Source organism: Panulirus ornatus, chromosome 6, assembly GCF_036320965.1.
Source record: "Panulirus ornatus isolate Po-2019 chromosome 6, ASM3632096v1, whole genome shotgun sequence".
Taxonomy (NCBI): domain Eukaryota; kingdom Metazoa; phylum Arthropoda; class Malacostraca; order Decapoda; family Palinuridae; genus Panulirus; species Panulirus ornatus.
Window position 1 is genome coordinate 8,080,673 of NC_092229.1, and position 15,769 is coordinate 8,096,441.

The window sequence follows — 15,769 nt, forward strand, 5'->3', positions numbered from 1 at the left end:
AAAGTCCCAATCTGATATATTTCATGCATGTTCAGGCAATGATATCTCAAAGCATCTTTCACTCCATCTTTCCAACCCCTTGTTCCCTCAACCTCAGTCATCCTTTCCTCACTCGCCCAAACCATATCAGCACTACCTCTCCAGCTCTCTCATACATATTCCTTTTACAAGCACACCTCTGTCTAACCCTATCATTTCTTAAAATATTCAATCAATCCAAGAATTATTTTCTGAAAGGGTTTAGGTGTTACCCCCAGGGCTCTTTTCTTGGATCTCCTGGAGTTCCAAGGCTATGCTACACTCAGCAACAGGATCCTCGTAAAAAGGGATTCTAGGGATATATAATCAAAATTGAGAAATATGTAAACACTTTGAAAACAATGTTAATGGCAAATACACATGAAGAAATAATGATGTCTTTACAGGTTCTATTCTTTTATTTATCTACAGGGTACATGCACTTTCCCATATCCATTGCAGGGTTTTCCATTCAGAATCTTTGCCATGTAATTCATGAAACTTATTTCATACCCTGGTTTTAAAGCATCTGCCAAGAACTTGCACTATGCAGGATACATGTGAAAGGAAAGTATGCCTCACTAAATATCCTCATTGAATAAAGTAACCAGAATATATATGGCAGGTGATAAAAGCAATACTCTACAGAAAAATCGCACTCAGAAACAGTAGTGCTAATAAGAAAGTGAAAATGAAAACATGTAACAAACAATCAGAAACTACAGATAGTAACATAAAATGAAATCATGTGTTATCTATACTTACTAAGCTTAACACTTCCATCCATTCCTAAAAGGATATTATCTGACTTGATATCACGATGTATAACATGGCTAAGGTGGAGGAACTCCAGGGCTTGAAGTACTTCCCTGTCAAGGCAAATACAAGAAAATATTACAATAATTATACAAAATAGATTAATCAAGTATATAGTTTCTAATAACTAAGAAAGTTCTTGCTAATGAAATCATTTGGTATTATATGATAATGTTAGTTTTCCTAATGTCAATGCCACACACACAATGAAAAAAAAAATTGCAACAAATCAGAAGGAAGCAATTTTATATGAATCTGAAAAATGTCTTTTCCATATATCTAAATACAACACATTTTCCCTGTACAACAATTAATATATCTAATCCAATGATTCTCACCTACAAACTGCAGCAATCTGTCCTTCATCCATGCATGTTTCAGTAACAACATCAGTAAGGGAGCCACCCGGTAAATATTCCATAACTACCTGTAATATATCTATGGATGTAAAAGAAAGCTTTTCAAAATTCAAGTTGAAAGAAAAATATTATCATATCAACCAGATAAGACATAGAAAATTCTTTGCTTCCTTAGTTTGACAAAATGTAATGCTATAATTATTGACATGGTGATATTCAAGGTTTAGTAAACTATATTGTTCTACTAAGTATCAAATGAACCCAATACAGTGCAAACCTAAACATAACTTTTTGATCAATTGATTTATGCAGTATAATGCAGAGCTCTTCTCACTATGCAGAAAGGTAGCTCATTAAAACATTTGTACAATAAAATATTTGCATATATATCTTGTGATATAACCATTAGAAAATGTGTAATATGTCCATTCCCTCACTCTACTGCTTTACCTTTGTTTTCCCCTACATTTAACTCACATTCCCTTTACTCATACACATTGTTTTAATGAACTCCATAACTCCTCACACTGGTTTCCTTTCTAACCCTGTGAATCACAGTTTTTCAAGTTGCTTAAAAAAACATTTTCTTATGTTACCTGATATGGTGCAGGCAGCTGAGACCCTAATCTAGTTAGTTGGGATGTGAGTTTGAAAGGAGAAAAATTGGTGGAAGTGAAGTGTTTTAGATATGTGGGAGTGGACTTAGCAGTGAATGGAACTATGGAAGTGAGTCATAGGGTGGGAGAGGGGACTAAGGTTCTGGAAGCAGTGAAGAATGTGCGGAAAGAAAGAACGTTATCTCGGATATTAAAAACGGGTATGTTTGAAGGAATAGTAGTTCCAACAATATTACATGGTAGCGAGGCATGGGCTACAGATAGGGTTGTACAGAGGACAATGGATGTGTTGGAAATGGAATGTTTGTTTGAGGACAATATGTGGTGTAAGGTGGTTTGATTGAGTAAGTAATGAAAGGGTAAGAGAGATGTATGATAATAAAAAGAGTGTGGTTGAGACAGCAGAAGAGGGTGTGTTGAAATGCTTTGGACATATAGAGAGGATGAGTGAGGAAAGGTTGACAAAGAGGATACATGTATCAGAGGTGGAGAAAACAAGAAGTGGGAAACCAATTTTTCATAACAGCAAAATTATATATGTTTGTAAAAGTATCAGTTGCACCAGTCAGATCCAGAGTTGTAAGTCATGCAAGTGCTTTTATCTTGGAACATATCTCCATTGCAAAACCAATGGATCCTGCACATTTAGTTTTAAAACTTTCACCTATATCTTTTAAAGAAGTACCTAAATTTCAGATGAAATTCAGTCAATATTTGTTTACTAGATAGAAAACATACTAACTTTGTATGAAAAAGAAAAACTTACCCATAAGTCTTCGTTAACAAGATAGGAATCCAAGTAATTTACAACATTAGGGTGCTTATTTTCTTTCATTACCAAAATTTCATTGATAATTAGCTCCTTCTTTGGTTGTTGTGAGAGATTCATCTGTTTGATTGCTACCTCCATTCCCGTCGCAGTTTCAATTGCTGTGTAAACTGTACCAGAGGCTCTGTAAAATAAATTACAATATATGAATAAGTGATTGTCTGAATTACAGAGGCACAAGTTCATTGAGCATACCTGCTGTTGTATTGGACAGTCATGACTAAGAAGGTAGAGCATCAGAAAGTGGTTTCAGGAGTGGGAGAGGATTTGTAGATCAGGTGATAGCTTTAAAGAATTTGTTTGGGCAATACCTTTGAGAAACAGAAGGATTTCAATGTGGATGTGGCGAAAGCATATGACAGGGTTGACAGAGATCGCATAAGGTCTCAAGAATATATTGTATGGGAGGAAAAGTATGGAAGAGTTTTCATCTGGAGAGCAAGTGAGGGTGTGTCTGCAGCATGGGCATGTGATGTAACCATGCCTGTTAAACTTGTTTATAGCAGGGTAGTGAGGGTTTTGGAGAAATGGGAAGGTTTGCATTCTGTTAGGGATAGGGGAACCTGGGAGATGAGTCTCTCACTGTTTGCTAATGATATTACCTTGTGGCAGACATGAGTGAGAAACTGCAGGAGTTGGTTTCCAAGTTTGGTGGAGTGTGTGAAAGAGGAAAGCTGAGAGTTGTTATGAATGAAAGTAAACTTAATAAAACTTAATAAGTTTAACAGTAGAAAGATATAGGTTGGGTGGGGTGTAAATGTAAATGGAGTACAAATAGAGGAAGTGAAGAGTATTGGATAACAGGGAGTAGATATGGCAGCAGATAGAACAATGATAGTTGAAGTGACTGTGTGTGTGAGGGGGGGGCTACAGCTTGGTTGCACCAAGGACTGTCTAGAAAGAGAGGTTACTGTCTGTGATAGCAAAGATGAGTCTGCTTTGATGGTATAGTGGTCCTGGGTTTAAACGCAGTGAGTCAAATGTTGTCAAGTGATATGTGAGACAAAGAGAGTTAATATGTTTGTGCAGAGAATGCTACTACTCCACATGAGGGTGACGCAGAAAGAATAGACAGCTATCTAGGTCAGAGGAGTGCAACTTGACAGCCACTCAAGTGCTGGCTTACTATACAGCTGTAACTAACCCTCATGATACCCAGGCAGATAGTAGTGGTAATACATCTCCCTGGTCAGTGGCTACCTACCATCTGCTAACTACTGACCAAATCATTCTGTGTAATATTAAATGAAACAATAATTATGAAGTTCATAACAAACAGTGAAATGTCCTTAAGTGAGTTGTCTGACTTTGAACCAAACTACGAAGATCAGTAATCCAAGAAAAAGAATTTGTTACTCACCCTTGGCCAATTTTTTCCATTTTTGTATATTTGCGGTTAGGATCTCCAACAGATACTATACTTCTTAGTCGTTCTAATATTTCTTCATCACTCATTTTCTTCTTTTTCTGCTTCTCTGCTGTCCTCTCTATTGCTGTACTCGCACTGTTACAAAAGAGTTATGTGGTTCATTAAAGTCTTCAGAAACAATTACTGAACACACTTTTATTCAAGTACATTACATTGCCTTATTCAAGATCATCTTGTGAGAACTTAGCTTAGTCAACCCAGCTTTACCCACAAAATTCTGGACACAGCATCCTACTAATTACTAGACTACCCTCAATTAGGGTCATTCATGACCATCTTTCAACAAAGGACTAGGCAGAAGCTGCTCATCTCATGTCAAAGTAAGGAAACACAATCACCTTTCTCAAAGCAGTCTATTCTTGATTTCCATATTATGGCATATACTAAACTATGAATTTGAAGAAACGCAAGAAAAATTTTCACGATGAAAAGTAACACAAAGAACACACGAGGGCAAAACATGTGTATGCTAGCATGTACATGTGCATGCACAGAGAAATCTTTCAAAAAGATGTAAAGAAGGATGTGGATGAATTGAGCAAACTGAATTATGCAACTGTGATTGTGGACACCATACAGTTTAAAAAGATATCCCATAGTGGACAGAGTTCAGCAACTGTGACTGTGGACACCATACAATTTAAAAAGATATCCGATAGTGGACAAAGTTCAAGAGATAAAAACCTAACATTAGGAGAGAATGAAGGGCACCAAAGGTATAAACTCCTTCCCTATCAAGAGAAATACATAAAAACACATATCCACATGATTAACATTAGGGCAGTAGTCTATTCACAGCAGCAGCCCTGGGTATTATTAACATCCTGACTAAGGAGTATTAATGTGGTGCCCAGAACCATTTTACACCTTCCATGTCAGGATTGGTGGTCTGACTTTCTGTCTCATCAAAATGGGACAACTGGGCTAGTCCACCTATCTTTTCATTACAAGCACCATACACCTACTCCAACTTCAATTTATTTTCTTCACACAAGTTCCTTTGCCATCTACTGTTTGCACAATCATTTCTAAATACAATAATGATGCCCTAGTTCCCAGCATTATGGGGTACTAAGAATCTCTGTGTTTCAGCCTGACTCTACTGCCGATGAGGGCTCTAAGACAGCGGTAGTAACAGCCCTTCCCAACACCTTTCCCTTTCTGATATACTTGCCTCTTTTTGTATCCACTACACCAACATTGTGGTCTTGTAAATTTCTTCTGTAGAACACCATCTGTCTTGTCCCTCTTACTTCCCTCTGAGAACCAATTGTCTATTGATGTTCTCACTAACCCTTTCTTCATATCCAATTACAATCTCTATTCATGATTCTGATTTAAAGGTGGTATCTGTGCTCACTGCAATATTAACACACCTGTTGATGTTATCTGGCTCAAGGCCTGTCTCACAGCTACCACATTTTTCCTTTGTTTTACTTACTGCTCCCCTAATTCTACAAATTCTATTAGTTTTTTTTACTATCTAAACTTATGTCATCAGACTTGCATCCACTCATCTACAAGCTGAGATTCTCTACTTATGGGATTTCAATGATATGTTTCTCTTTAAATATTCAATTACATCCAATTATAATCTCTACTCACGATTCTAATTTAAAGGTGGTGTCTGTTGATGTTATCTGGCTCAAAGCCTGTCTCACAGCTACTACACATTTCCTTTGTTTTACTTACTGCTCCCCTAATTCTACAAATTTCATATAAAGTTTTTTTTTTTCACTATCTAAACTCATGTCATCAGACCAGCATCCTCTCATCTCCAAGCTGAGATTCTCTACTTATGGGATTTCAATGTTCTGTTTCTCTTTAAATACCAGAGCTTTTCCTTCTTGGAAGCATGCATCAGTACATCCCATCCTTAAGAAGGGTGAACATTCTAATCCATCTAACTATCGTCCTGTTGCTTTAAAATCGAACTTGTCCTAAGTCTTTGAATCCATCCACAACTCCCATATTCTCAGACATCTTGAATCTCAGTCTTTGATTTCATCCTCCCAGAAATATTGGGCAAACCTCACAGCTAGCGTAGTATAAGGTTGGTGAAAGAGCTGGTCAAAACATAGGAGGGGACTATAATACTCAGAAAAATTATGCTTTCCTGACCTAGTGTTTGTTGTAGGTGGTGTGGGTGCTGGTGTAGGTGCTGGGGTTGTGCTTGTAGCTTGTGGGTTGCGGTTGCTATCAAAGGCAGCTCCATTAGCATTTGCTTCATCTTCAACAGGTTTGGTGTATATTGATTTTGTACGTTCTGGTCTTGTTGCTACAGGCGGAGGTGGGGGCTCTTCTTCCTCCTCTTCAGGAACCTAGTGATTCAAAAGCCACCTATTATATGTAAATTCAATATACAAACATAATCTGAGATTTAGAATGACCCTTTTAAACTCAAAAAGACAATTTTGGCATGAAAATTTTTTCTGACTTAAGGACAAAGTTCCTAAATAATACATAACCAATAAACTCAGTGTGCATGCCATCTAAAGATTCATTAGCCAGATGTCATCAGTAAAAGTCATTAAACAGATTATACATCTACGACAACTTTTTGCATGTATCAAAAAAAGCTCTACGTTTGTATGTGTCAAAAGTTCTGTTGCCAACACAGACCTCCAGCAATGAACTTTGTGGGGTGGATGAACAAGTTAAGGCATTCTGGAGTTTCAAGCTAAAACTGTCTGCCTTTCTACTCCAGACTGCTAAAATTTGACCTAACTTGCTGGCAAACTGCTTTAATACATGGCAATGACTGAATCCCCAAATGAAACTAAAATCAAAGTCACCATAAGGAGTGGTTAGTTGGGGAGTGAGTTAACTGAAAAATTTTTGTAGGAAGTGAAATGTTTTAGATACCTGAGAGCAAATACGACAAGGAAGGGAACTATGAAGTGGACGTAAGTCATGGGGGGGGGGTTTAAGGGGTAAATGTTATGTGAGCACTAAGAAATGTGTTGAGAGTTCATTATAAGGAAGAGCAAAAATAGGCATGTTTGAAACTATTGTAGTCCCAACAAATGTTTTTGGCACTAGGATGGGCTATTGATGAGGATGTGTAAAGGAAGGTGGATGTGAAGGAAATGAAATGTTGACAAAAACTTGTAGTGTGATGTGGTATGATTAACTAATAAAAAGGTAGGACAGAGGTGTGGCAAAAAGAAGAGTGTGGGTGATAAGAGCTGAAGAGGGTGTGCTGAAATGGTTTGGACATATGGAGAGAATGCACGAGGAGAGGCTGACAAAAAGGATATATGTATGAGAAGTAGAAGCAACAAAGATATGGGGAAGACCAAACTGGAGATGAACAGGACAGATTTTGGGTGCTTGGGGTGTGAACATGCAAAAGGGGGGGGGGGGGGGGGTGAAAGTTCGTGGGACATGGTTACTTGGAGTGATCTGGTGTACAGGGAACAATGTGCTGTCAATGGACTGTGCCAGGGCATATGAAGCAGCCTGAGGAAACTATGAAAAGGTCTATGGGGCCTGGTTGTGGATGGAAGCTGTGGTTTTAGTGCATTACACTTGACAGCTAGAGAATTTATGTGAGTGAATAAGGCCTTTCTTCATCTGTTCCTGGCACTAATTTGCAAATGTGGGATATGGCAAACAAGAATGAAATGAAAAGAAATATATGTATGAATACGCATATAGATGTGTAAATATGGAAGTGAAGTAAGGATTAAAGGATAGCATAGTCCTCCCAACCCATGCAGCTGAAACTTCGACATGGAATGAGTCACAGAGGTCAAGAATCCAGCCCGTGGAAACGAGCTATTTGAGAGGAGTGTGTGGTATGACTAGCTGGAATGAAGACAGAAATGAGGGAGTGTACAGGAGATCTGGTATGGCAGAAAAAGCAAAGAGAGTGATCTGTTGAGTGGTAGAGTGGGTGAAACATATTATTTTGACATGGTTTGGGCATGTGGAAAAAATGCAAGATGGGGAGTTTACAAGGACAGTATATGATAGTACGATTAAAGGGGTCATTGTGAGAGGAGGACCACTTGTGACATAGGGAAATACATCGAAAGAGTAGTGGAGGGAGAGAAATGGTGGAAAAATGCATGGAATGGTGTATGTAAGGACAGGGATAAGTGGAGATCCTTGTGCTGTGGCCATCTCCAGATAGATACATAGAAGAGATTTGAGAGCACTGAGGATGTGTGGTAAGAGAGGTCATTATATGGGAGGGCAAAAATGGATATTTTTAAATGTACGGTAGTCCCAACAATGTTGTACAGATGCAAGGCATGGGCTATGGATGAAGATGTGCAGAAGAGGGTGAAGAGAACTAGGCTACAGGGAAAGGACAGCATCCATGGAATTCCCAATGTTGGAAGAAAGAAGGATGAAGACATGATTACATAATGAGTTTCAAATGGATTTCTCTAATATAAAACAATTCTTTCTTGATAAGACAACACAACACAACAGGAAATTATGGAAGTCTGAATCAAATTGCATCTGATGAAATACTTTTTTAAGGAATACTTTTACAGTTGAAAAGTTGTGGAAGTATGGAATAGGCACAGCAAGAAACTGTATATGGAGACATTATTAAAAACCTATAATATTGTTTGACAGGAAAACTTGAAAGGAATGTATGACTCCTTCCCTGTAATGCATAAGCAGATAATGCAACAGCCAAAAGCTTGTAATTTATCCCCAATGACACCTAAACTTAAATACCCTTAAAAAAACAATTCAAACTTACAGGATTTACAAATGGTACCCATTGGCATTCTAAAATTAAGGACCTTTACATTTTTAATTTCAAAATAAAAAACAAAACATACATCCCTATACTAACTCTCAACATTATATTTACTTGGAATCATAACATTTTCATGAGTAAACATCTATTGTGAAGAAATAAGCCAATAAGAAAATAAACTCACGCTAACTTCAGAACAAGTTTCAGGAGTAGATGGAGATCCTGACGAAGCATCTGATATTTTGTGTGGAGATGGAGTTGCTGGATAACCAGTGATGTTGACACCACCCTGAAAACTTGGTCTTGGCGACGGGTCTGGAATATAATACAAGAATATATTACAATATATTACAAGTATGAATATGTACATGTTTATATATGTATGTGTATGTATATGTTGAAATGTATAGGTATGTATATGTGTGTGTGTGTGGGCATGTATGTATATACATGTGTATGTGGGTGGGTTGGGCCATTCTTTTGTCTGTTTCCTTGCGCAACCTCGCTAATGTGGGAGACAGCGACAAAGTATAATAAATAAATAAATAAATATATGGTGTGAGGTAGTTTGATAGAGTAAGTAATGAAAGGGTAAGAGAGATGTGTGGTAATAAAAAGAGTGTAGTGGAGAGAGCAGAAGAGGGTGTATTGAAATGGTTTGGTCACATGGAGAGAATGAGTGAGGAAAGATTGACAAAGAAGATGTATCTGTCAGAGGTGGAGGGAACGAGGAGAAGTGGGAGACCAAATTGGAGGTGGAAGGATGGAGTGAAAAAGATTCTGAGTGATCGGGGCCTGAACATACAGGAGGGTGAAAGAGGTGCAAGGAATAGAGTGAATTGGAATGATGTGGTATACCGGGGTCGACGTGCTGTCAATGGATTGAACCAGGGCATGTGAAGCGTCTGGGGTAAACCACGGAAATTTTGTGGGGCCTGGATGTGGAAAGGGAGCTGTGGTTTCGGTGCATTATACATGACAGTTAAGAGACTGAGTGTGAATGAATGTGGCCTTGTATTTTCCTTGTACTACCTCGCACACACACGGGGGGAGGGGGGGTGCCATTTCATGAATGGCGGGTTGGCAGTGGGGATGGATGAAGGCAGCATGTATGAATATGTACATGAGTATATATGTATATGTCTGTGTATGTATGTGTATGTATACGTTGAAATGTATAGGTATGTTATGTGTGTGTGTGGGCATATATGTATATACATATGTATGTGGGTGGGTTGGGCCATTCTTTTGTTTGTTTCCTTGCGCTACCTCGCTAATACGGAAGACAGTGACAAAGTATAATAAATATAATAGAAAGGTGAGAGATGGGCAGATTAGAAAGGGTAGTGAGTGGTGGGATGAAGATTGTTAGTGAAAGAGAAGAAAGAGGCATTTGGATGATTTTTGCAGGGAAATAGTGCAAATGAATGGGAGATGTATAAAACAAAGAGGCAGGAGGTCAAGAGAAAGGTGCAAGAGGTGAAAAAGACAGCAAATGAGAGTTGGAGTGAGAGATATCATTAAATTTTAGGAAGAAGAAAAAGGTGTTTTGGAAGGAGGTAAATAAAGTGCGTAAAACTAGAGATCAAATGGGAACATCGGTGAAAGGGGCAATAGGGAAGGTAATAACAAGTAGTGAAGAAGTGAGAGGGAGATTAAGTGAGTATTTTGAAACGTTGTTGAATGTGTTTGATGATAGAGTGGCAGATATAGGGTGTTTTGGTTAAGGTGGTGAGCAAAGTGAGAGGGGTCAGGGAGAATGCTTTGCTAAACAGAGAAGAGGTGGTGAAAGCTTTGCGGAAGATGAAAGCTGGCAAGGCGGTGGGATTGGATGGTATTGCTAAGGAATTTATTAAAAAAGGGGGTGACTGTATTGTTGACTGGTTGGTGAGGATATTCAATGTATGTATGGTTCATGATGAAGTGCCTGATGATTGGCAGAATGCATGCATAGTGCCATTGTACAAAGGCAAAGGGGATAAAGATGAGTGTTCAAATTACAGAGGAAGAAGCTTGTTGAGTATTCCTGGGAAATCATATGAGAGAGTATTGATTGAGAAGGTGAAGGCATGTACAGAGCATCAGATTGGGAAAGAGCAGTGTGATTTCAGAAGTGGTAGAAGATGTGTGGATCAGGTGTTTGCTTTGAAGAATGTATGTGAGAAATACTTAGAAAAACAGATGGATTTGCATGTAGCATTTATGGATCTGGAGAAGATATATGATAGAGTTGATAGAGATGCTCTGTGGAAGGTTTTAAGAGTATATGGTGTGGGAGGTAAGTTGCTAGAAGCAGTGAAAAGTTTTTATCGAGGATGTAAGGCATGTGTACGAGTTGGAGGAGAAGAAAGTGATTGGTGCGTGATGTCTCCATGGTTGTTCAATTTGTCTATGGATGGGGTTGTTAGGGAGGTGAATGCAAGAGTTTTGGAGAGAGGGGCAAGTATGCAGTCTGTTGTGGATGAGAGGGCTTGGAAAGTGTGTCAGTTGTTTTTCTCTGATGATACAGCGCTGGTGGCTGATTTGGATGAGAAACTGCAGAAGTTGGTGACTGAGTTTGGTAAAGTGTGTGAAAAAAGAAAGCTGAGAGTAAATGTGTATAAGATCAAGGTTATTAGATTCAGTTGGGTTGAGGGACAATCCAGATCTTCCCTTTAAGGCTCAGTACTCTGTTCTTGATGCTACCTTGCTAATGTGGGAAACAGCACATATGTATGAAAAAAAAAATTTATTCCAGGGAATAGGGGACAAAGAATATTACACATGTAGTCCCTGCATGTTGTAAAGGGAGACCTAAAGGAGTGGGGGATGGATGCATGGCATGGGATATAGATAAGGCTGTGCTGAGGAGGGTGGATGTGTTGGAAATGAAATGTCTGAGGACAATATGTGGTGTGAGGTGGTTTCATCAGGTAAGAAATGAAAGGGTTAAGATTTTTGGTAATAAAGAGAGTGTGGCTGAGAGAGCAGAAGAGTGTCCTGAAATGGTTTGGACATATGGAGAGAATCAGTGAAGAAAGATTGACAAAGAGGATATATGTGTCAGAAGAGGAGGGAACAAAGAGATTGGAGAGACCAAAATGGAGATGGAAGGATGGAGTGAAAAACATTTTGAGTGATTGGGGCCCAAAAATGCAGGAGGGTAAAAGGTATGCATGAGACAGTGAACTGGGATGATATGCTATACTGGAGTCAAAGTGCTGTCAATGGACTGAACCAGAGCATGTGAAGCGTCTGTAGTAAACTATGAAAAGGTCTGTTGGGCAGGGTTGAGGATAGCTGTCAAGTGTAATGCACCAAGAGCAGAACATTGTGCTTTCAGGAGTACTAGACAATGTGTGGATCAGGTCTTTGCATAAAAGAATGTTTGTGAGAAATACTAAGAGAAACATTTGAATCTGTATGTCATGTTTATGGATCTGGAGAAAATATATGATAAGGGATGTTTTGTGGAAGGTGTTATGAATATACTGTGCGGTAGGAAAGCTATTAGTAGCAGTGAGGAGTTTTTATCAAGAAGAATAAGGAGTATCCACAAGTATATAGAGAGAAGAGTGAATAGTTCCATGTAGAGGTGGTTCAGGAGTGTGTTATGTCACCATGGCTGTTTAATTTGTTTACGGATGGGGTGGTGAGGGAGGTGAATGTAAGGGGCTTGGAGAGAAGGGTAGGTAATGCAGTCCATGGGGACGAGGGGGACCTACAAAAATTGTTAGTTGTCATTTACTGATGACACATCACTGGTGGCAGATTTGAGTGAGAAACTGCTTAAGTTGGTGTCTGAGTTTAGAAGATTGTGTGAGGAAGAAGTTGAGAGAAAATATGAATAAAAGTAAGGTTGTTAGGCTTTGAATTGCACAGAAACAGGTTTGTTGGGGGTCTTTAGGTTCTGCAAGCAATAATAAATAAGTAGAAAGAGAGCAAAAATGGGTATGTTCGAAGGTATGGTAGTCTCAATGATATCCCTATAGATGTGAGGCATGGGCTGTATATGAGAATGTATGGAGGACAGTGGATGTGTTGGAAATGAAACATTTGTCAACATGTGGTGTACTGAGGATGTAAGTAATAATGAGATTAGTGAGAGGTGTGGTAATAAGAAGAGTATGGAAGGGTGTCCTGGAATGGTTTGGACATATGGAGAGAATGAGAGAGGAAAAACTGGCAAAGAGGACATGTGTCGGAAGTGTAGGGAACAAGAAGGGAATGACCAAATTAGACATAGAAGCATGGAGTGAAAAATATTTTGAGTGCTGAGCCTGGCCATGAAGAAGGGTGAAAGGTGAGCAGAGGATATTGAATTGGAGCAATGTGGTGTACACTGGATGACAATTTGTAAGTAGACTTAACCAGGTCATATGAAGCAGCTGGGGAGAAACCATAGAAAGGTCTGTGGGGTCTCCTTGTGGTTCGGCCACTGTGGTTTTGGTGCAATACATAACATGCAAAAAATGGACGTGAGCAAATGAGGCCTTCCTTCATCTGTTCCTGGTGTTACCTCACTAACTCAGGATATGGCAAACAATTACAAAGAAAATACTGAATGTCCCATGTGTAACTGTGCAGTTCATAAACTGTAAATCGTGTTGTCCAGTTTGTGATATGAGCTGATCTAAACTGGGGAAAATGACTGCCCATTTCAAGAGCTGGACAACATCTTGTAGGAAATTTAAAGTTTCCTACAAAGATATATGTCAGGGAAGGGGAGTGCAGAATGGTTGTCGATCAGAGGAGGCAAAGAGTACACTCCCTGTAACACCTGGTTAAACGACTTTCTACAGCGTGTGAGAGGAATTAAAGATCATCGTCATAAACCCCCTGTCAGTTATCAGTGTGCCTCCCGTGGAAAGTATTTGTGTCTAGCACTGGGTGAAGGTAACAGCAAATTAGAAAGATGTACTACTTTGTGGAGTGCTGTGTGTTAATAGAAAGTTAGTGAAGTTTTAAGACTTGAAAGACTCGACAAAAACTGCCTAAACTGCCTAAAGAGGAATATCACATTCTAAAAAGCTTATAGTTGTTCCTCTTCGTGGAATAGAAAAAAGTTGCCGAACACAAGGGCAGCTAATTGGCAACCAAGGATAATGTAATGAACATAATTCAAAGAATCCTTCCTGAAATGATCATACAAAAAAGACAAATTTATCCGAACACTAGCAAAATCCCAAGTTTTCTTATACACCAATATATTAACGAGTGTGAGATATGGACTGAGAAAAGCACAGATAGAAAGCAGCTTCTGATGTTTGCCCAATGTCTGTAACCTGAATGGATGTGGACAACTGGATCTTACTGATATACAAATTATGAAAGAAATAAGATACCATTTCATACTGCACTACCTTGAATATTTGCCTAAATTTCATGTCATATATCCACTGAAATCCAAGACAGAGGCTGAGGTGGCAGTTGCCTTACTTTTCTTGATGCTGGAGCTCTATATATCCTATAATCTGACTTAATTACACAGGTAATACAAAAGTTGTCATTATTGAGGCCATAAACTGTCTTGGAAAATGGGCATCCTTAGCACTGTCAAGAGTAAGGGTTTTTTTAAACAAAGCAATGCTGACTGGAAAGCAAAACTGATGGTCTGGATGCAAGATAATAAATGTGCTCAGCAGTGTTATGGTGATTGGACTGTAAAGGGAACAATGGATAGCAGTTATCATGAAACAATCAAAATGGCACCTTACCAGGCTCCTACAGGAAATATGGTCTAAAATCAAAGCTGCATGCTGAATTTCTCACTAAAATAGGAAGTGGGATTGAGGAAGGTGAACTTCAGTGGCTTCTTGATGACACAACAAATGGGAGTTGGAAACAATCACCTTCAGAGTGAACACAAAAATGTTGTAGAGGGAAGTAAATAGTATAAGGTGAACAGAAAAGTAAATGTGGGGACCAGATGGGAAATGGCAACAGGCAAGGAAGTTATAATAAACAGGAGATTGAGCAAGTAATTCTAATTAAATGAAAGGAAGATATAAAATAAAGAATGAGTGAGTAATTTGTGTTAGATAAGTTAAATGTGTTACATGACAGTCAATAGTTCTTCAGGAGATGTAAGGATAAAACAACTAGAGGACATCACATAAAACTGAGAAAGAAACTTGTTAAGACAGAAGTACTTTTGCAGGATAAAGAATGGTGGATAGTTGGAATAAAATGATTGAAGCCATGGTTAATGCAGACAGCACATAGAAATTTAATGATATATGAAGTGGCCAAGGGAAACCAAGAAAAGGTCCATGGGGTTTGGCTGTGAATAGGAAGCTCTGATTTTAGTGCATTATAAAAGACTTGAAAGTGGATGTGAACAAATGAGGGTATTCTTTGTCTGTTCCTGGCACTATCTCAATAACATGAGAAACAACAAATAACTATAAAATAAAATTTGTGTCATATGCCTTTACATCCAAAGTTTGCAACATTCTATTCCACAGTCTTTGATTGGATGTGCAAGCATAATGAGTTATCCATAAACACTTAATTGAATGGGTATACCTAAATATTCATTTTAATGTGCACTTCATAGCATAGATGGTATCCATATGATGTTTTATTATTCAAGGTACTGAGATCCATCATTTTTATTGAGGAAAATCAATATAGTATGCTTTAATAATCAAACACACAACATCTCTATCTCCAATCTGCAGATCAATACCTTACGTCTAAAAACAGTTCGTGAACTTTGTCTGGTATGCATTTTTTATATAAAAATAGTCCCAAGGTTACAATCGTAACAACATCTAATAATTCAGTCCAAAATGGTTTTCATGGTTAATTTCTGAGGAGTGAAAATTCCTACACCTTTCAACTGCAACCAAAAGAAAACTAACATGGATTCATTTATTCACCTCACCAACTTCAAGCGTACTTTATCTTGTCATCCAGCACTCATATCTCATTCTAAACTTCAGCTCAGAAAATTACCTTACTGTGTCACTTGCCCAATGACAAATCTGAATATCA

General features: G+C 38.4%; 1 protein-coding gene across 5 annotated transcripts in view; it reads right to left on the minus strand.

Moving 5' to 3' along the window:
* Pak (serine/threonine-protein kinase PAK 3-like protein) overlaps nucleotides 1-15,769 on the minus strand; it is an 83,375-nt gene that overhangs the window by 14,769 nt on the left and 52,837 nt on the right. For 3 of the 5 annotated variants that reach the window (XM_071662449.1, XM_071662451.1, XM_071662448.1), the window contains 6 exons: nucleotides 8,976-9,106; nucleotides 6,190-6,389; nucleotides 4,000-4,143; nucleotides 2,577-2,763; nucleotides 1,173-1,261; nucleotides 784-887 (listed from right to left, as the gene is read on the minus strand). In XM_071662449.1, the coding sequence (XP_071518550.1) occupies nucleotides 784-887; nucleotides 1,173-1,261; nucleotides 2,577-2,763; nucleotides 4,000-4,143; nucleotides 6,190-6,389; nucleotides 8,976-9,106 (855 nt within the window). The remainder of the gene's footprint in view (nucleotides 1-783; nucleotides 888-1,172; nucleotides 1,262-2,576; nucleotides 2,764-3,999; nucleotides 4,144-6,189; nucleotides 6,390-8,975; nucleotides 9,107-15,769) is intronic. The other 2 variants (XM_071662452.1, XM_071662450.1) reach the window with 1 other exon arrangement.